This window comes from Clarias gariepinus, chromosome 1 (genome assembly GCF_024256425.1).
Source record: "Clarias gariepinus isolate MV-2021 ecotype Netherlands chromosome 1, CGAR_prim_01v2, whole genome shotgun sequence".
NCBI classification, from domain to species: domain Eukaryota; kingdom Metazoa; phylum Chordata; class Actinopteri; order Siluriformes; family Clariidae; genus Clarias; species Clarias gariepinus.
In genome coordinates this window covers 27896500-27918546 of record NC_071100.1, presented here as the reverse complement: position 1 = coordinate 27918546, position 22047 = coordinate 27896500, and the positions used below count along the sequence as shown (strand labels likewise).

Below are 22047 nucleotides of genomic sequence, written 5' to 3'. Positions count from 1 at the left end.
CGCAGTCCGCGTGACTAGGTGCTCTTTTGGCTGATCTGCGACGTCACCATCTACGTACACACCGAGGCACGAGGATCTGTGGATGCACGGACTGTTGACAACTTACCGTAATATTTCGATATTAAAGTTTTAAGCGGTTAACCAGGAGCAGCAATAAAGAACTTGTGCCACAATGTGACGACCTAACTTCCATATCCAACATCCAAATTATAGTAGAGATTTAATTAGTTATGCGCAGCTGGATAAATTATTTAATATCTGTACACATTTAAATAGCATTAACATTATCTGACGTTGGTAGCTATGTATTGTTTAATAGCTTCATATACGTGCAACATTAAACCTAAAGATCAGGCTTGTTCTGTTTTATAAAGAAAGCCTTAATGATACACAATCTATAGGGATATTACGAAACGCGTTCCGGGTTTTTGTGGCTCGGTATATAAGCGCGGTTCTTATGCAATGCGCGTATATTAGGTCTACACCGGCCACTGGACAGGCTCAAACCTCGCGCCGGTTACGTCTGCCTTTGGAGCAGGCACGCTGCAACGTGACAGCTGGGCCCCGTGCGGCAAGCGCCTCCCCCACCATCCAATCAGCGCCGAGCTGGGCGTGAATAGGCTGGATTTGGGAGCTCAGACAGCCAATGGGAATCGAATATGCCATCAGCTTGCAGTGGGACGCTCAGGAACGTGTACTACTGCGTGCCTGGTGTGGCACAGGGAAACGGAAAAGTGTGCCACACAATACGCGCACGGCTTCGATCCCGAAGCAACGTGAAAACCAACGCGGACCAAGTACAGACTGGAAACCGAGCAGATCTGAGTTTTTAAGAGGTGATGCAAAAAGGAGACTGACGATAAGAGAAAATGCTATGAGAAGGTCTTTTCGTCCGAAGACAACACTGCGAGGCTTGCGGAGGTAAGGCCAGTTATTTGGATATCTAGTGCCTCGTAGTCATGCAAAGCTTTAATCTGGTGAAAAGTTTAACACTGTGTGTTAGTCATTTTCCTGAAGATGTACAGTATGTATTGGATTGAGACTTCTGCGTCTGTGTACATGAGACTATGACTAGTCATTATTACTGTTTTGGTAATGTTATGTTGACATTTTGTAGTCATGTCAGACTTTACATATGACACTTGGTTGAGAATGCTTCCTAAAGCAAATCACAATCTAAACATGAAACATAACAGATCCTCTTCTGGGTCCCTGCCCAGCCCCACCTGCAGCACACCAGCACTAACCCCTTGTGCCAGCTTAGTGTCAGTCACACTCATCAAATCTAAATGCAACACAAAAGCCACACTGGGATAAATGCCTGAGAGGACTCTTTAAAGCAGGACTTTATTCTCCGATCAGGGACATTTGGTCTGGGATTTTGGCAGGTGTGTTTAAAGCAGCAGTATGTAAGATTTTGACATTTCAGTGTTTGTCCTGGATAAATTCTAATGGATATCAATTGGTAGTTTTGAACAACCAACTGTTGTACATAGAAGAAATCAGTTGATGAAAGTATTGCAAGTAATTAATATAAAAAGTCACAATGGTGGCAAAGTGGTTAGAACTTTGGCCAAGCACCTCCAGGAATGAGGGATCAAATCCATGGCCTGGGTCTGTGTGTCTGTGTGTGTGTGTGTGTGTGTATATATATATATATATATATATATATATATATATATATATATAAAACATGTTGTTTATATGGTTTCCTTCATATGAAAGCTAATACCCTGCGATGGATTGGAACATTGTCTGAGGTGTACCTTGCCTAGTGACCTGATTCACTTGGGATAGACTCCAGGCCCCTAGCATCCCTGAACAAGATAAGCAGTCTAGAAAATGAGTTAGTGAGAGTGTAATGATACTTACAGTACAGCTATGGGATAGAAAGATTTAGGCTGGTATATTCATTGTTGATTGTAGAAGGGACTCAGCATTGTAAGTTCCTTAGGTTTAGTGTAAGGACTTAAAAAGTCCCTCAGATCCATTATACAGACAGAATGCAGGCAAATGTGAGGTCGGACACAAAGAAAAGAGACCCAAACACAAGTATTCTACACTTATCCCTTATTTATTTTGCATTTGCAGTGACTTAATTGTGGTAAGTGGAAATTTGCTGCTTGTACAGTAATGACATAAATTCCCACCTCAGCACTTTTACACAACAGGTGCAGTGGGAAAAAAAAAACTTGGATGCCACTACAAATTGTGTCTTTTATTTACTTTGTCAGAACATATAAGGCTTATAAAAAGTGAATTACTTTAACTGCACTTTTAGAGTTACAGCACTGAGTGGATATTAATTCTGTTCTGCTACAGAGAACTTTAAACATTCATGCAACATTTTCGATTGAATTTGCAGTACAGCAACAACAGCGAGTTGCTAACCAGCTAATGTTGGTCATTGTCACAAAGCAGCTTAACAGGTAAAAAAAATATAAATGTTAATTAAATATTACAACAAAGGCAGGCATAAAAAAGGGAGCAGCTAAAGTTATCAGAAAAACCTCAAACATTGCATGGATTTGACTTCAAATTAATCTCAACCTCTATAATACTACAGTACGAGTTGGCTTACATTAACAATGTAAAGCAGGCGGTTTGCTAGACAAGCCTGGAGTATGGCTTAAACCAGAAAAGTAAATTCTGGCCGAAAAGTGGCTTTCTGAAAGACACATCAGTTGCTGATTACTAAGACCTGGAATATGGAGTTCTGAAAGAACGTTTTAGTCTGAATAAGCAAAACAGAGATTGTCTATAAAACATGAAATAGATTTAGAAAAGCCTCAAATTGCATGAATTTAGAGATCTAAATTAAAGGGAAAAAATGACAGCATAAAAAGACAATTTGACCAAAAAGTTTTAGTAAGTCTAAGCAAACAATTTTGAAGCAAACAGTTTGAAGACCCACCATCATTATAGATAAACAGCACAAACATTTATCAGCCATAACATTAAAACCACTGCCAGGTGAATTGAGTAACATTAACCATAAAATATATCCCAGTAAATTGGTGACATGATCTTGGGCACCCAAGGCTTATGCCAGCAAAGGGCCTGGCCCAATTCCACAGAAAAGACTAGCCATAAGAGAAAGGTATCAGAACATCCAGTGCATCACACCCTGCCACACGTGGCGCTTAGCAGACCAAGAGATTACGGTTGTTGACCAGTTGACCAGGCCTCCAAATTCCTCAGATCTCAATCCGACCGAGCAAGCATGGAACCCTGCAGCTCTTCTTGGTTCAAACTGAAGTGTTTTCCAAAGGAACTGAAAACTCCTCCAAACACCAAATATGCATTCTCCCAGACCCCTAGTGCGCATATGAGCGGGAGTGCTTCATTTTTGCAGTTCCTTTATTCCTCAACATCTGGAAATGGGGGATTTTTTAGGGGAATGTGGGTTTCATTTAGGCAGCCAGTGACTCCAGGGAAGTTCCCATATTTAAGGAATTGTATATTTTAGTTAGCTTGGGTTCTAGCATCAGGAAAGTTTATGTAATGTTCTTTAAATTCACAAAACACAAGACTTTACATACTGTTGGTTCACTGACACCACCTAAATCCCAAAGTGTATGAAAGGTCCCAAATTACGGAAAAAATAAATTTAATAATAAAGTAAGGAGCTCCTAGAGACAAACTGGTTCAGGCTGTCTGATTGGCAGATGAAAGCGAAATAATTTCCAAAAGTGAAATAATTTTCACAGCATTTACTTTATGCATTTGAAAATGATCACTAAAGCACATTTCAATATCTTTTCATCATTGGAACATGTGGCACAAAATTACAAATTACATAAGAAACAGTTACCCATGTTGCACATAAGATGTTGCAATTGGTCACTTTTGCCAGCAACAACTTGTCTAACCAGTCAAACTCGTTAATCTTCATTAATATAGTGTAATTTGTGCGTCTTATTTGGCAAACAACATTGACCTGGAGTTAAACCTACCTCATGGGAGATTTACCCATTTAACCCACAGTTTAGTCTTGGAGTAGCTCTAATCTTCTCTAAGGAAGTCAGTTTAGTTAATTCAGGACTAGGATAAGTCTAGATCTATTTCAAACTATGACTGGTAAAGCTGATTTCTGTAAATCTGGTTTTGAAAGCCATTCAAGTCTAGCATTAGACTTAATCTCTATCATGGGAAACCACCTATAAATATTATGTTCTCCAGGGTTACCTCAGTGAACGCTGACGTTACAGAGGTGTGGGTGTGTCTTAATGTAGCGCCGCAATTCACACAGTTTTAATTATACTTCAAAATAAAGCTTATATTATATTATATTATATTATATTATATTATATTATATTATATTATATTATATTATATTATATAAGCAAATTTATGAAGTAATTTACATTCACCACTACCAACCTTTTCTTGAAAAATTGCAATAATTGATCAATATAATGTTCGCAATGAAATGTAACCCATATTACAATGGGCATTCAAGTCAAACCAGGACTTAATAAAATAATTTTGCGTGAATCAAGACATAAAACCAATTTCAGTGATTTTTTTTTTTTTATTTAACCAAAACATTTATTGCACTCAAGTAAAAAACATGTCTATACAGGTAAATGTCACAGAGTGACAGATAGTGAAAAGTAAAATGACCAACTACAATATATTATTATAAGATTCAAATTAATTAGTGATTATTATGTAGTGTCTATAACAGCTATTTAATGACATTAGAATGTTCCAAAAGCAGTCTTAGAATGCCAGAAATCTTTGATTATTTAGTATTTAGGAATATTTTTAAACATTAGGGAAGGCAGGGAAAATGGCAAAGCATGATTAAAATTAGTATAAAAAAATAGCTGCCTTGTAAATACTTGCTTTTAATTTTATACATAGTAATCAACAGACCGCACTTTTCAAGAACACTTGCAATCATCATGCCAATGACAAGCTGCAAGTGATCAGGAGGACTAAAATGCCGAGCAGATGCTGACTTAATGAAGACTGTTTTTGCTGGAGTTAACTTATTTTTACTTGAATCTAGTGCTTGTAATCTGTGTAATTTTTTTGACCAATAAACATGATGATATGTAACATAATATATTTCAAGCGCAGTGTAATGATGAGACCCTTAGCTTTAGTAAAACATTTGAATGGTGCAAACGTTTTGAAGAAGAATGTACCTCTCTGTGATGCCGGCCGATGTGCCTTGGAGCCAACTCCATTTTTTGCCCATTCTTTTTTGCAAAATAGCTCAAGCTCCATTAGATTGGATGTAGAGCATCTGTGAACAGTAATTTTCGAGTCTTGCCCCAGATTTTTGATGTGATTTAGGTCTGGGCTTTGACTTGGCCATTGTAACACTAGAATATTCTTTGATTTAAACCATTCCATTGTAGCTCTGGCTGTATGTTTAGGGTCGTTGTCCTGCTGAAAGGTCAACCTTCAGCCCAGTCTGAAGTCTTTTGCAGGTTCTAACAGGTTTTCTTCTAAGATAGCTCTGTATTTGGCTCCATCTATCTGCCCATCAACTTTGACCAGCTTTCGTGTCCCTGCTGTGGAAAAGCATCCAAACAACATGATGCTGCCACCACCATGCACAGTGTCAGTTTTCTGCCATGCATTTGGATCAAAAAGTCCAATTTTGGTCTCATCTGACCAGAGCTCCTTCTTCCACATGCTTGCTGTATCCAACACATGGCTTATCACAAACTGCGCATGGGGCTTTCTTTCTTCTTGCCACTCTCCCAAAAAGGCCAGATTTGGCGAGAACACAACTAATAGTTGTCCTGAGCTAAAAGCTCCCTCCTGAGCTGTGGATCTCTGCAGCTCCTCCAGAGTTACCATGGGTCTCTTGACTGCTTTTTTTGATTAATGCTCTCCTTGCACGGCCTGTCAGTTTAGGTGGATGACCATGTCTTGGTAGGTTTGCAGTTGTCTCGTACTCTTTCCAATTTCAGATGATGGATTGTACAGTGCTTCAAGATGTTCAAAGATTGTACAAAATATACCCCTAAAAACATGCCAGTGGTTGGGGTGGTTTGCCCTGTGTAGGGTCGTGGGGGTCATGGAACCTGTTTCAGGGAACTTATTGCACAAGGTACGGTACACCCTGGATGGCTGATCATATGACACATGCACACACAAACTCATACACCCAGTCACACAATATGGGCAATTTGAAAATGCATTAACCTAGACAGCATGTCTTTGGATTATTCTGGATATTTGTTTTAGAGTAAGATACTGGATGATTTCATGATTTCAGCAGATAATGTGCAAATAGCGCAGCAATATCAACATGTTCATAGATTTAATATCATAGTCATCTTGGTTAAAGTGCTTACACTGTAACTAATCCATGCTGGCACTCACTCAATTGGCATTGCATATTGTGAGTGTACGAAGAAAAAAAAAAGCCACAAGTCTGAAGTCCAATAGAATTACTTAATAATGGCCAACCACAAAACTCAATATTGCGTTTAAGAGGAAGAGTGTGCTAATTAAGATTTAAAATGATGTAAAAGAAGAAGTTTTATTGCTTGTTGTGTCCGCCACACCTGGATAAACCTTACCGGCTGATGTTCTAACCAATAGTAACGGACAAACGCATACGCACACCTGATGTCTGAAGATCTCTGTTTATTATCAGCAAAAAGAGGATACTGAAGCTTTTAGCTAGGTGCCCTGTGTCACGTACATCCAGTACATCAAAAGAACCAGTCATTAACATGTAAGTCCAGGACACCGACAGATAAAAGGAAATGCTTTTGCATTTTTCAGTTGAACGAAAGGGTTGCAGCAGGCACAAGCGTTTTGGGTGTATATTTGTCTGGATACAGGCTATAGGACGTGTTACCACTTAAGGATTCAGGAAGCACAGTGAGGGGGTTCTCATCATACTATAAAACCTTACACTTAAGAAAAGCTATTTTCACCTCGTCATCTGCTACAACGCACCTCCTATTGAAACGAAGATTCTCTATCTTGAATTTATGAAATTACTCACACACATGGAAGTAAGATTTGTGACGTAAAATTGGACCATTCTGTAATCAGACAGTTCTTGCCACAAATTTGATGCAAACAATTTAGTGATTTTCTTCATACCTGCAAAAACATATTGACTTAACATCTTCCACAAACATTACTTTTGATGGATTTTTCTCTAGTCTGTTCTTCTAGTTATTTGTCACCTCAAAACATTTGGGCACTGACTTCGCCATTTTCTTTTCATTCACTTAACTAACAACAAAGAGGCTCAAATGGCATATTTGATTACATATTGACTCATTTCTATTTAAAACAGTTAGAGAGGGAGCAGGTCAAAGGGCTTGAACGACCTCTACAACAGCCCATAGCATTTAGGATACACACCACCAACTCCCACCAACCGCAAAACTGAAGCAGGCAAGAGTTTAAATAAAGCCCTCCTTCAAATGTTTGGTACTTATCACTTCAAAATTCACTTTTACTGTGTCATGTTTGTTTTCTTGGAATAGCTTTTTAATCACCGTGCTTTGGATCGCTAATGGAACATGGACCTTTTGCTACTAGGGCACTTTTTCTTCTTCACCACCACAGTACATTTCAGTGCAGTCTGTGATTTATTTCGGTGATGAGGTCGTACGCTTGAAATTGTTTCCGAAGGTGAACTGAGTTCAGGCACACATACATATAAAGACTAAAAAAAATCAACACAAAGGATTCTTTGGAATGTGAAATAAAAAAATGCAGGAAAACACATGACCCATTGTTGCAAGTAGCTGCTTCTGCAATCAGAGTTTGATTAGAAAGCCAAGCCAAGAGCTGGAAATGAGAATTAAAGTTGTAAGTATGGTATATTTGGACCCCAATGTGTTTGCACAGTATATACAGTACACTGTGTATTGTGTTTCAAGCTTGGTTATAATGAGCAAAAATTAGTACATTGAGGAAAATTGCTAAATAGTGAGATTTCATGGGCTAGTTCACATCTATATTGGTCTCTGAGCTGAACCTAGAAAGGTACTTAGTTGGTACTCAGTAACTGTGACAGTCATGTCATTGTGCGCTATCAGGTACTTCATTCTCATAACACTCCTCTTATCCTGAGGAAATGGGAGCAGATAATAATGTCCTCAGAATCAAGAATATTTGGGCCACATCCCAAAAGGCATTCTACCAGTGCACTCTGTCACTGTGGGTATATGATTACCTAATGGGTTTATTACTATTCAGGAAGCATTTTTAGTGTGCTTTATGCAGTTTGAGATACAGTCTTGATTAATCCATAGAGTAGAGAATAAACAACAGCATAAAATGTTCTTCCTCAAGTAATAATAGCAATAGCATTTCTCTCCCAGGAATGGCAACATTTCAATACTTTATAGAGAGAGGCTTTTAAGTGTCTGTTGTTGCGATGGCAGCTAGCATTTGGCACTCTCACCACAATTCGCCAGGTTCGAATTCCAGCATTCCAGAAGAACCAGCACTGGGGCTAGTGCAGCCTTAGTGCCAATCCCAAACCCGGGTAAATGGAAGGGTTGCATGAAATGCATGAGAAACCTGTGCCAAATCAAACATGCCTACTGTGTGACTTGCTGTGGGGACTCCTAAGCGGAGTACCAAAAATGTGAACAATACCATAAAGGACCTTTAGTACCCAGAGGAAACCCACTAAGCATGGGGAGAGCATGCAAACTCCATGCACTCTATGGGAATCAAACTTGGACCCTGGAGGTGCAAGGCGACAGTGCTAACCACTACACCACCGTGCCGCCCTGTACATTTACATGATCCCCAATATTCCAATGATATACGGTATTATAAATATAAAAATAATAGCTCAACCTAAATAAAAACCTTAATTTCTTAATCAGATCAGTCTGACTTGGTCCAGCCTGATTGGAATGAGAGGGGTGGTGTAAACCCTTTGTAATTTGTATAATAGGAAAATATTATCCATATGAACATGTGATCTGATCATTTTTCTCAGATATGTAGTCAGCCATATAATGCATACACACTCCAGGAACAGAAAAATGTATATAAATATGTTAATACTAAATCATTGACATTATAATAATATGATATACAGTACATCATATGATTTTAATTTTCCTAAAGTGTGTCTAGATTTGTTTGGCTGACTGTATATATTCCGATCTAAAAGTTTTTTTAGTGGCACATTGTGCATCTCTGCATTGTCACTCAGTAGGTTTTGTTGTCATATCTAAGTTGCATTGCGAAATCTTTCTTAAAGATCATAGTGCAACACATAATACACCAGCACAGTACACGGGACTACATGAAGCACAGATACACTAGTGTTGTAAGGGAGTCACCAATACAACAAAAATGTCTGTAATCCGATGACTCTGCGTCTGTGTGTATGAGTGTTAGAGAGAGAGAGTTTAGTCACGCGGATCGAGCAGGAGTAATGCAGAAGATGTGTTTATTTGTCGTGGGTTAAAAATCTAATCTTAAATCTGATATTAACCCGATCACTCTTAACACTCCCATCTGTGCGCTCATACTGGAAGTAGGAACGCTCGTGTAATTGGCTAGTCAATCCCACCAATCAGCGTCGAGCCAGGCTCGACTGAACCGCTGCCTCGGACACGTGCGCTGTGTGTTTACAGAACACGGCCCGGTCACCGCGAGCTGCCAGCCAATCAGCGCGCACGCTGCTCCGACGCATTTACGCAATAGGTCGGTTTTGGGAGAGGGGGCGGAAATCCGGTGACAGTACTCACGCGGACTTGTGTCTTGGTACAACAAGCGTTTACGCACTAATGTGGACGCGACATACAGCGGCAGCGTGTTATCCTTATGGAGTAGAGATCCTGTCTGCATGTAAGTCGCTTCAGTGGGATGAAGTCGAGCGTGGAGTAACTTTCAGCTGTTTAGTTACTGTTTAGCAGCACAGTGCTATCTGTTCTCTAGATAAGTGCGCTGTATAGGTCATGGTGATAAGAATAGTTTAGACAAGGAATGGAAGTAGATGTGCCAGCTGCGTCTGACTGTTAGTGTATAGTGTGACAAACTTGTGTGTAGTCCATGGATCCGCATACTAGACCGCCTAAAAACCTATAAACTAAAAAATGTACATCTACGAGTTAATACAGTGATGCGCGTTTTTCGCCGTAACACGTGACTTTATTTTGTACTGTATTATTAACTGTTGGTTGTCATTACTGTCTTTGTCTTTAATGACGACCGGGTCGTGATGCCAAACGCACGTTTCCATGAGAACAGCATCACGACGAGGCGACCGCACGCGGATGGCGCGCGCGCGAGTGTGTGTGGTTATAAAACGGTCTGTTGGTCGGTCAGTGTCATAAAAATTACAGATAAGTTGTATTGTCTCAGTCTCTCTCTATTAGTTATTTTGAGGAGTATTTTTACCCTACAACTGGACCGCACAAGAATTAAAACCCTCTCTTGCATAACACACCTCATTTCTCAGTGATGTGCTTGATTCTGCAAGTTATAAACGAAACCAAATTTTTTTTTTTTTTAGATTTTGTACAATTTCAAATAAATTTAGCAAATAACTTGCTCTTACGCCATGTTAAAGGGCACCACCTGTAGGATTTTACAGGAACTGCAACATTTCAACATTTTACATTTGTTTCATGTAACAAACAAATATGAATAAAAATAAATAATTTTCATTACAAAAAATCATAAAAGCAGTTTTGGGTTCATTGTGGTGATACAGAAATTGTCAAACAAAAAAATTGCAATACATTACCAAATAATCCCCCCATCTACTACTTGGTATGTAAAACAAGGGTTTGTGCACCTTACATAATGTACTGACTTTTCATGTTGGGGGGGGGGGGGGGGATCATGTTGGGATTCAACCACACAACAGTTTGTTAGAGATTCACAAGATAGCTTAAAATGTCTGTATTAGTTGCCTGTACATCATTTTCTGTAGTGTAAAGCACAACATATTCCATAACAGCTTATCATTTGAACCAGAAGCACTGACTGAGCTAACGCTAATGCGAGCTCCAGGAGGAATCTCGTACTGTATTTATACACCACCTGAGGTAATAATGGAATAGGATAACAAATCAAACTTCTGTAAATTAATATCCATATTTTTTTTCCAGTTTCATTAGCTTGTTTCTCTTTTGAATAAGTTACAAAGTCCACCGCAACATACTGTACTGCGTATAAAAATAATCAGCAGAACAAACACAATCAATTGCTACTTTATTCTTATCTGTGTAACTAGGCATCAGGTAATCTGGTAGATAATCAGTTAATTATTGAGATAATCAGTTAATACTTTTGTTATTTTTAAGCTTAATAATCCACAAAAATACATAATAGCCTTGTGTATTTTAACAGTGATTTTGCCATCCACTGTTGTGACTGACATCATGTTAATCATGTGCCTGCAAAAGATCAATGCAGGATTGACATCTGTAAAAACATCAACTCAAAATAAGCAGGGTCAAACAGCATTGAATTTCATGAAACATGACTAAGTGATCCAAGAAAAAAGAAGGACACAAAGATGTGCAAAGCTTATTATAGTGCATATAAACCTTAACCAATTAGATACTTCTTAAAGAGAAGTATAAAGATATGCTACTTAGTACTGCCAAGAACGGTTAGAATGCAGGAATAGTTTAACCATTCTGGGTTTAGATACATAGATTATGTCATAGATTATGTATTTAGAAAATATCAAAGTTTGTACTTACTATGCGTACTTTTAAATTGCAATATGCCTATTAACTAGCCTAGGTGACAATTTAATACAAACAAGGAAGAGGACATGTGATATATTTTTTTGTTGAGTAATCATGCCTGAATAAAAAAATAAGAAGTCCTTAAAAAATAAACAGATATAAAAACCTGTGTGAATTTAAGAACTTTGGTCTAACATGTCATTTCCCTCAAAAAAGAAAATGTTGAAAAGCTGAAATAAAAAATGAAAAGATTATATAATGCATGGAGATAAACTGAGGCACTGTCTAAACTGCTGACTGCAGTGGATGCTATAAACAGAGGCCCTCTCTGACCTTTTACATGCGCAGCTTTCTTCTCCAAGCAAAGCACCATATGATCCCAGATCTGCTGCTGGGTGGTGGCAGACAGAGTGCATAAGAAGTGTTGTGGTTAGAAGTGTGGTACAGCAGCACATTAAAATGAAATGTGATGTGTTTGTTTGTCACTCTGTGCCCATGTGGTTTAATTTAACCACCTAAAGTCTTTATAAAAGAACCAGACTAGATAATCTTATTTTAATTGATTCATGTCTTATTTTTCCCCCTAGTTTCTAGAAAAAGGGCCAGAATAAGCAGGAAAGGAGAAGAGGAACAGACAGATCCTGAAAAGAGAGAGACGAGTCTTTCAGATGCCGTTTTTGTGCTGCTTTCTCACTTTCACACTCCGTTTGCATCCATCTGGCTGCAAGATTGCATCCAAGACTCTTTCATAAGCCGCCTTTTTGCCTGCTTGTTTTTTGCCCTTCAACATTTCTGCAACTGACAGTTTATTTACCTCTTGCTCTCAAAAAGGTTTATCTCACAGTTCATTATTATTTGCCCAAGGGGTTGAAGCTTACAATTTCTATCTACACCCACTTGCTTTTAAGACTCCTAACAGGGAGTGTGTTTTACAAAAACCCCTAGAACATTCCATATTTTGAACATTAGCCCATGTGGACAGTTCAACCCAAAATGATTTACCTGTATGGTTCCTGCAGCCCAACCTAGTTAAATTCCATTGACTTTTTAATAAAAGGTGAGCTTTATCACCAAGTATTCTCACCGTACTATGAGTGATGACAACTCGGATAGCAATGCTCCTAGGGTGGGAGCGGGAGAGGCTGAGGAGGTGCAGCAGACCAGCATGAGCATAACTGGCAGCCCACCACCATCAAATCCAGCCAATGGCAGGACAGGATCGACTCCGGGTGGTGAGTCAGGGCCTGCAGGAATATCCAATGATAACCGGGGGCAGAACTCGGACGACATGGACACGCTTTCGAGCGGCAATGACTCTGGGGAAAGGGAGAGTGAGGGAGGAATGGAGAGAGAGAACGTCTCCAGGGGACGACAGTCCACGCGAAGTTACCAGAGCTCCTCAAGTCATAATGGCAAAGATTCTGGCATGATGTTAGAGACCACAGAGAGCAACAAGAGGTAAGCGATGTGAAATGAAAAAGTGGTTTATTTGTAATAGAAAACCTGTAATATCATCAATCGTAGATGGATACAAGAAGTGATAGACTAAGGGTAAGGTTCACTGTCTCTTTATTTATCGGTTATTTTTCTTTCTTTTTTTCTATTTATTCATTGTCCCAGCTCAAACTCCCAGAGTCCGTCTCCCCCCAGCAGCTCCCTGGCCTACAGTTTGTTGAGTGCAAGCTCCGAGCAAGATCCTTCATCCACCAGTGGCTGTAGCAGTGAGCAGTCGGCTCGCGTGCAGACCCAGAAGGAGCTGATGAGGGCACTGAAGGATCTCAAGATTCGCCTGCCCGCTGAGAGGAAGAGCAAAGGACGCTCGAGCACTCTCAACGCCCTCAAATACGCCCTGAGCTGCGTCAAGCAAGTCCAAGGTAAGGACCAGTGAGTGTGTATGAGGGAGTGTGCTCCATTTTTCTCTTTGTCCTTAAAAAAAATACAAAATTTAAAATTAAACATATAAAGTTTTAATGATGACATGAGTGATGTTGGTTTACTGAAATTACAGCAGAACCTTTAAACATGGCCCCTTTGAAGTATACAAACTTTGACTTTGCGTTTTTGTTTTCCAGCCAATCAGGAGTATTATCACCAGTGGAATGTCGAAGGGTGTCATGGCTGCAGTTTGGATCTTTCCACATTTACCATAGAGGAGCTTGATAACATTACCTCGGAATATACGTTGAAAAACACAGTACGTGCCCAGATTTTTTTGTTACTTAACTTTGTTAAAGTATTGTGCAACCACCATCTGGACAATGCCACAACCATCTGTGTTCAGGAGACAAAGAAGAGAAATTGCTATTGCTGCACAGGTGGAAGGGATTCTCTCTCTCTCTCTCTCTCTCTCCCTCTTTCCCTCTCACTTTCTCTCTGTCTACTTTATTACTTTAAGTGACACTAGTCAGTGGTGCTCGTATGCAGAAGAGGGCAGAATGAGCTTACCTCCAAGAGTGTTACACCATGCTGTGATGCAGCAGTTTAAAAAGATCCAGTGGCTTGTATCATGTGTCTCAGAGGAAGCATGTGTTGGCTAGGGATGGGAATCACCAGTATAATATACCAAATATAATAATATACCAAAACCTAGGTGCCGGTTCGATTCATATTGCAACTCTGAAAGGATCATGATTTTAAAAATATCTAGATATGATATTACATATTTTTAATTTTGTTACAATTTTAATGCCTTGAACCTATAAAAAAAGTTAAAAAATAAAAACTCAAAAGTTTTCTTCAATTATATTTATCTTCACATCTGAATTGAACATATATTTTTAAATATAGTCTATTTCTTATACCACTTTCCTCATTTAAAAACCAAGGGCAGAATTTAAACAATACAAAATTACTTTTAAATTCAAGAGGTTAACATTTAACTTAGAATAAAATTTGGCACGTGACCAAATTAGGGAGAAAAAAAGGCTCTCAGGGAGAATGTGAGTGTGTACTTTTACTGAAATGGCAAATGTAGTTTTCGTAATTTCGTTGCAATTTTCTGACGTAACGATTTGGTGGGGCAGTGTGATATTGTATCAGTTAATTCAGTAGTAATGATGCGAACTGGCTCTTTCAAACATATTCATTCCCTCTCTCTCTTTTTTTTAGGACACATTCTCCATGGCCGTGTCCTTCCTGTCTGGGAAGGTGGTGTATATCTCTCCGCAGGGTTCATCTTTGTTGCGAAGTAAACCAGAGAAGCTGCAGGGGGCACTGTTTTCAGAGCTTCTCGCCCCTCAGGACGTCAGCACTTTCTACAGCAGCACTGCCCCCAGCAGGTTACCATCATGGGCCTCCTGCATCGGTTCTGGTGCGTGGTTGTGTCTCTCTGTTTGTCTTTCTGTGTGACTAGAGATATTGAGAAGACCTTTAATACAGTGGGGCAAAAAAAGTATTTAGTCAGCCACCAATTCTGCAAGTTCTGCCCCTTAAAAAGATGAGAGAGGCCTGTAATTTTTATCATAGGTATACCTCAACTATGAGAGACAAAATAAGAAAAAAAAATCCATAAAATCAAACATTGTAGGATTTTTACAGAATTTATTTGCAAATTATGGTGGAAAATAAGTATTTGTTCAATAACAAAAATCTATCTCAATACTTTGGCAATGACAGATGACAAACTCTTTCTGTAAGTCTTCACAAGGTTTCCACACACTGTTGCTGGTATTTTGGCCCATTCCTCCATGCAGATCTTCTCTAGAGCAGTGATGTTTTGGGTCTGTCGCTGGGCAACTCAGACTTTCAACTCCCTCCAAAGATTTTTTATGGGGTTGAGATGTGGAGACCAGCTAGGCCACTCCAGGACCTTGAAATGCTTCTTACGAAGCCACTCCTTCGTTGGCCAAGCGGTGCGTTTGGGATCATTGTCATGCTGAATGACCCAGACCCATTTCATTTTCAATGCCCTTGCTGATGGAAGGAGGTTTTCACCCAAAATCTCGCGATACATGGATCAGTCGTCCTGGTCCCTTTGCAGAAAAACAGCCCCAAAGCATGATGTTTCCACCCCCATGCTTCACAGTACGTATTGTGTTCTTTGGATGCAACTCAGCATTCTTTCTCCTACAAACACGAAAAGTTGAGTTTTTACCAAAAAGTTCTATTTTGGTTTCATCTGACCATATGACATTCTTCCAATCCTCTTCTGGATCATCCAAATGCTCTCTAGCAAGCTTCAGACGGGCCTGGACATGTACTGGCTTAAGCAGGGGGTCATGTCTGGCACTGCATGACATGCAGTGAATCCCTGGTGTGTTACTGATGGTACAGTAGCCTTTGTTATTTTGGTCCCAGCTCTCTGCAGGTCATTCACTAGGTCCCCCCATGTGGTTCTGGGATTTTTGCTTACAGTTCTTGTGATCTTTTTGACCCCATGGGCCCATCCCATCTTGCGTGGATCCCCAGATCAAGGGAGATTATCAGTGGTCTTGTATGTCTTTTATTTTCTAATAATTGCTCCCACAGTTGATTTCTTCACACCGAGCTGATTACCTACAGATTCAGTCTTCCCAGCCTGGTGCAGGTCTACAATTTTGTTTCTGGTGTCCTTTGACAGCTCTTTGGTCTTGGCCATAGTGGGGTTTGGAGTGACTGTTTGAGGTTGTGGACAGGTGTCTTTTATACTGATAACAGATGCCATTAATACAGGTAACGTGTGGAGGACAGAGGAGCCTCTTAAAGAAGTTGTTACAGGTCTGTGAGAGCCAGAAATCTTGCTTGTTTGTAGGTGAACAAATACTTAATTAACTCAAATTAAATTAATTCACTACACTGTGATTTTCTGGATTTATTTATTTTTTTTTTTTTTTCAAATTTTGTCTCTCATAGTTGAGGTATACCTATAATGAAGAGTACAGGCCTCTCTCATCTTTTTAAGTGGGATAACTTGCACAATTGGTGGCTGACTGAATACTTTTTTGCCCCACTGTAATAAATTTTTTACTTGAGGAACTGGAGATAGGATGATTAGTCAACAGTGTCGTTATTGTTTTTATTGTTTTTGGTTTTCATCCATTACTGAGCACCAAACACGCAAACACATGGAGATTTGAACACACTTTCAAACCTGGTCTTGGCTCTCTCTGGATGCTCACCTCTGCCCTATATATTTTTTTATAGTGCTTTCACACTATGGACTCTGGCATGGAACAGGGTACACTTGCCTCTAACATTTGGTCTGGTATATTTGACTAATGAGAACACACTGTCATGTGACTGGGCTTGGGTTAGCATCCTGTGCTCAAAGAGGTAAGGTTTGTTTGAGCATGGTTCGAACCAACTATGAAAACGAATCGTACGAAAAACTTGAAAGTGTTCCGCTGTTTAAAGCACGACATGATTAGTGGCGCTATTGGTGCATACTGCCCACTTTGTTGAAGACTGTAAGTATGCAAGTTTACTCTGGCACAGTACAGAACAATCATGTCTAGTGTGAAAGCACCCTTAGTTAAACTCATCATAGATGTAGATCTTCTGTCTACCCCTGCCCTTCCCACAGCTGCACTCGACCATTACAGTAATAGAAATTAGTTCACGTTTTTATAGTAATTATATTGTAATTATAGTATTTGTAATCCAGAACCCCTTTAACTATTAAAGTTGGTCAGATTTATCATTTGTAATAATAGGCAAGTTTTTTTAGCTGATCGTTTTTTTAGTTATGTTAGTTCGATACCTTATGTGTGTGCTTGTTAACAAATAAGTAACATTGTTCCCGCATGTGTATAGCATCTCCTCCAGTGGAGTGTACCCAGGAGAAGTCCATGTTCTGCAGGATCAGTGCAGATGGCTCCTCCAGTGGAGACATGCGCTATTACCCGTTCAGGTTGACCCCATACCTGCTCACACTGCGGGACTCCGACACTGCAGACCCCCAGCCCTGCTGCCTGCTCATCGCCGAGAGAGTCCACTCTGGATACGAGGGTAAGACACGCCATCTATCACTAGAATAAATGTGATCTTGTGCTTACCTTTATACGATTTTAACCATTTTTTATAAATGCATATATTACAATAATTTTTGTTCTTTATTCTTTTTTTTTATTTCTCTATCAGCTCCTCGTATTCCTCCAGATAAGCGGATCTTCACCACCAGTCACACACCCAGCTGTCTCTTCCAGGAGGTTGATGAGAGAGCTGTGCCGCTGCTGGGTTATCTGCCACAGGACCTGGTGGGAACCCCAGTCCTGCTCTGTCTCCACCCAGAAGACAGACCCATGATGGTGGCTATCCATAAGAAGAGTGAGTTATTTTCTTTCTCTCTTTCTCCCCTTTTCTTGTGTATATGTGTGTCTCAATGAATTAAAATATCATCGAAAAATTTATTGATTTTAGTAATTTAATTTACAAAGTAAAACTACAGCTAATGAAAATCCAAAATTCAGTATCTCAGAAAATTATAATATTACTTAGGACTAATAAATAAAAAAAAGTTTTTCACCACAGGAATGTTGGACTACTAAAAAGTATGAACATCTACAGCATGTACAGTACTTGGTCAGGGATCCCTTTGCATGAATTACTGCAGCAATGCGGCATGGCATGGAGGCCATCAGTCTGTGGCACTGCTGAGGTGTTATGGAAGACCAGCTTGCTCTCATAGCAGCCTTCAGCTCTTCTGCATTGTTGGGTCTAGAGTGTCTCGCATCTTCCTCTTCACAGTACCCAATAGATTCTCTATGAGGTTTAGGTCAGGATAAACCAGGGATTAGTACTTTTGACAATGTGGGTGCCACATCCTGCTGTAAAATTATATGAGCATCTCCATAAACCTGGTTAGCAGAGGGAAGCATGAAGTGCTCTAAAACGTCCTGGTAGACAGCTGTGCTGATCTTGGACCTGATAAAGCACAGTAGAACAACATTAGCAGATGACAAGGCTCCCCAACCCACCACTGACAAACTTTACACTGTACCTCAAGCAACTCTGTGCCTATCCTCTCTTCCTCCAGACTCTGGGACCTTGATTGCAAAATGAAATGCAAAAAAAGGCCTTTGGCCAACTGAGCAACAGTCCCATCCTTTTTGTCCTTAGCCCAGGTGAGACACCTCTGACGTTGTTTCTGGTTCAAGAGTGGTTTGACACAAGGAGCGCCACAGTTGTAGCCCATGTCCTGGTTACGTCTGTGCGTGGTGGCTCTTGAAGCACTGACTCCAGCTGCAGTCCGCTCCTTGTGCATCTCCCCTAAATTCTTGAATGTGCTTCGTTTCGCAATCCTCTCAAGGTTGCAGTTATTCATGTTGCTTGTGCAACTTTTTTCACCACATTTTTTCTTCCATTCAACTTTCCATTAATGTGCTTGGATACAGTACTCTGTGAACATCCAGTCTACTGAACCAGCCTGAAAGACCATTTAAAGGCTCAGGAAGCCTTTGCACTAACAAGAAGCAATGCCAATACACTCAACACCACTGTTTTACCTCATCGTTGTGCTTGCTGTTCCTATAGTTCCAACAATAAATAAAAAAAAAAAGTTCTTACTTAAAGAAGACTTTTCCATTCTTATTTTGTACATGGTTGACCATGTGACTATTTTAATGGCAAATTACTGTCATTCGTCTCTTTTTTTAAACATTCTCTTTTTAATGGTTTAATGGTTTTACTGCTAAATAAAAGAAAGAAACTAGCCAGTTGTGATATAAATATTCTCTTGATGGTTTTAATGGTTGTGTAATACAATGGTTTTGTCCTTTTCTCTTTTATTTCCTACTTTCTCTTCAATTTTAATGGCTTTTACCTTCCTTATAGTCAGGGTAATTATAAGTAGACTGGTTATATAATGAGACTTAAATTTTTACAATTTAAAATGAGTGTATGAAAAAGAGAAAGCACTTTTTTGCCCCCAAGATCATGGTTTTATAAATAGAAAAACAGAAAACTCTTTATTAGCTTTTAAAGATGTCATCGCACGTCCTAATAATCAGTTAAGTAACGTTACAGTGCCTTATTTTTCCATACACAGTTTGTTCATTTTGATTTACTGGTTATAATTTCTTATATGTTGTCAGTTATTTAAGTCTGTATTTATTTAATTGTAATAGTTTGCACTGAACAAATGACTGTTGTATGTTGTTGATTCTAAGGAAAGAATGCATAATCTAAAACTGACCGTATTTTATCTTATCTCTCTATAGTTCTGCAGTTTGCAGGCCAGCCGTTTGAACACTCTCCGCTGCGGATGTGTGCCCGGAACGGAGAGTATCTTACTATCGACACTTCCTGGTCCTCCTTTGTTAACCCTTGGAGCAGGAAGGTGGCATTCATCGTGGGTCGCCACAAAGTCCGAACGTAAGGATTTCCACATGATTTTCAAATATCTATGATCCCAAACTACTAATTGCTCATAAAAAAGCTGTAATTGAATTAGAAAAATGATGGGAAGATACATTTGAAAGTCTATAATCAGATTATATATACCTTTTTTTTTTTAACTCTCAGTAAAAACAACACCAGGAAAAAAAAAAAACAGTAAAAATATCACAAACACACACAACTACACACGGTTTGTACACTGTCACAGAGGTGTCCATATGCATCCTACTTGCACACACGCCCACAGCCATCCGTAATGTTCATCGCAATCCACCCACGTCAGCCGTTCAGTAAACACATGCACGACCATGTGCAGCATCTCAGACAAACACAGACACAACGTTGAGGCACAGTGTTCTCCACAGAATTTTCACTGACCCCCTTCGTCGTTCATCATGTTATCCCCGGACAGCTTTTACACCATAATCAATTCTCACAATATACACTGACTCACCCAGTGACTGTTCTACAGTCTTTCTTTCTATTACACATACACACACAAACACACAGACGACTCTCCCTTTTGACTTGCATCTTTCACATGGTTATGTAAACAGTCTCTTCGTTTCCTTCGCCCACGCACATACGCATCCCAGCACTTCACTACAAAGCAAGCATTTACATGGTAAACTTTAAATTTCGTGTCTTATGATTTATATGTGAAAAGAAATCTCAATCATCAGCTTCATGTCTACAGCCTGTATGTTTGAGGGTTGAGTTTAGCCTTGTTTTATATGTCTTTTGGGTACACACAGAGCATTTGTAGGTGAATCACAGAACTGGAAAGTGGTTTATGTGATTCAAAGAACAATCAGGTTGCTTAAATCTTCAGGAATGTGATACACTGATGATCTGTTGTGCTGTCTGCAAATTGAAGATGCAACATGTCTCATCTTCTATGTTCTGAGGTCCTTATTGCCCCTTTGTTCTTTCAGTTCTCCACTGAATGAGGATGTGTTCACCCTGCCGAGGGTTCTGGAGGAGAGCACATTGACTCCGGATATTGCACAAATCAGCGAGCAGATCCACCGTCTTCTGGTTCAGCCAGTCCACAGCAGCAGCTCACAGGGCTACGGCAGTCTGGCAAGTAACGGCTCCCACGAGCTGCAACCGAGTGCCGCTTCATCATCAGAGAGCAACGGCACCGCTCTGGAGGACCCAGCTCAGCTTCACAAACCAGTCAGTACCATAGTAACACAGCTTTTAGTCTTATTAATAGTTCAATTACTATCTGCGTTCAAGGTTAGATCCCAAAGTGGGTGTAAACACAGATACACACAATGTTCTATTTGAGATTTTGTACTAAAATCCACTAATTTTGGACCTGCTTGTCTGTAACTCAACTCAACCTGGAGCTGAGGTTTTTGAGATCTATAAGCGTAAAAAATTCAGTTCATCAAAGTAAATGAAGTCTTCCTCTTCTATGATTTCTCGACTCAGATTTGATTTTAGGAGCATGTTACAAGGAGTATAAGAACAAAAAATCAAATTAAGAGGTGCTGACTTGGGGTCCAGTTTGGCCTTCAGTGTAAATGACCTGGATTTCACGAAAGTTAATACATATGATGTGTAAATTTCATGTCTTAAAACTATTGCAATCAAAATTGTCCTGTGTGTGAAGGACAGAAACATTGAAATATACCCAGAAATATTTACAATTAGAAAAAGCTAGTGCTGAAAAGCTAGTGTGGCGGGAAGTTTTTCTCTCTCCCACTAGGTGATGCTGACCTTCTAATAAACTAACAATTGACCGACACTGCTTGTGATAAACTTGAAAAAGAAAAATCAAACAGTCTTTACATCTTGTGATCTGGATGAAATAAAATAGGATTTATTGCAATAATTCCATAAATGAGTTAACCTTTGATTTCTAAGACACTCTAAACTGACAGAATGTCCCTCTAGGAAGTTCAAGAGCCAACTACGGATCGGTCTTGGCATGTCATGTTTCTTGTCCCCTGCCTCAGCTCTTCTTCCAATATTAATCTCTGTTGATTTTCATTTAAATGATAATTTATTAATATTTCTGGTTACATTTCAGTGTTTCTGTCCCTCGTACAGTGCTCCA

The 22047-nt window shown here is 39.5% G+C and overlaps 1 protein-coding gene across 1 annotated transcript in view; it reads left to right on the top strand.

The window, feature by feature from the left end:
• The first annotated feature begins 698 nt into the window (after window positions 1–698).
• Window positions 699–22047, top strand: part of per1b (period circadian clock 1b) — a 30821-nt gene continuing 9472 nt past the window's right edge. The window contains exons 1-9 of the mRNA XM_053513651.1: window positions 699–921; window positions 12254–13124; window positions 13287–13540; window positions 13739–13860; window positions 14775–14976; window positions 17397–17591; window positions 17724–17909; window positions 19802–19955; window positions 20915–21158. Of these exons, the coding sequence (XP_053369626.1) occupies window positions 12757–13124; window positions 13287–13540; window positions 13739–13860; window positions 14775–14976; window positions 17397–17591; window positions 17724–17909; window positions 19802–19955; window positions 20915–21158 (1725 nt within the window). The 5' untranslated portion in view covers window positions 699–921; window positions 12254–12756. The remainder of the gene's footprint in view (window positions 922–12253; window positions 13125–13286; window positions 13541–13738; window positions 13861–14774; window positions 14977–17396; window positions 17592–17723; window positions 17910–19801; window positions 19956–20914; window positions 21159–22047) is intronic.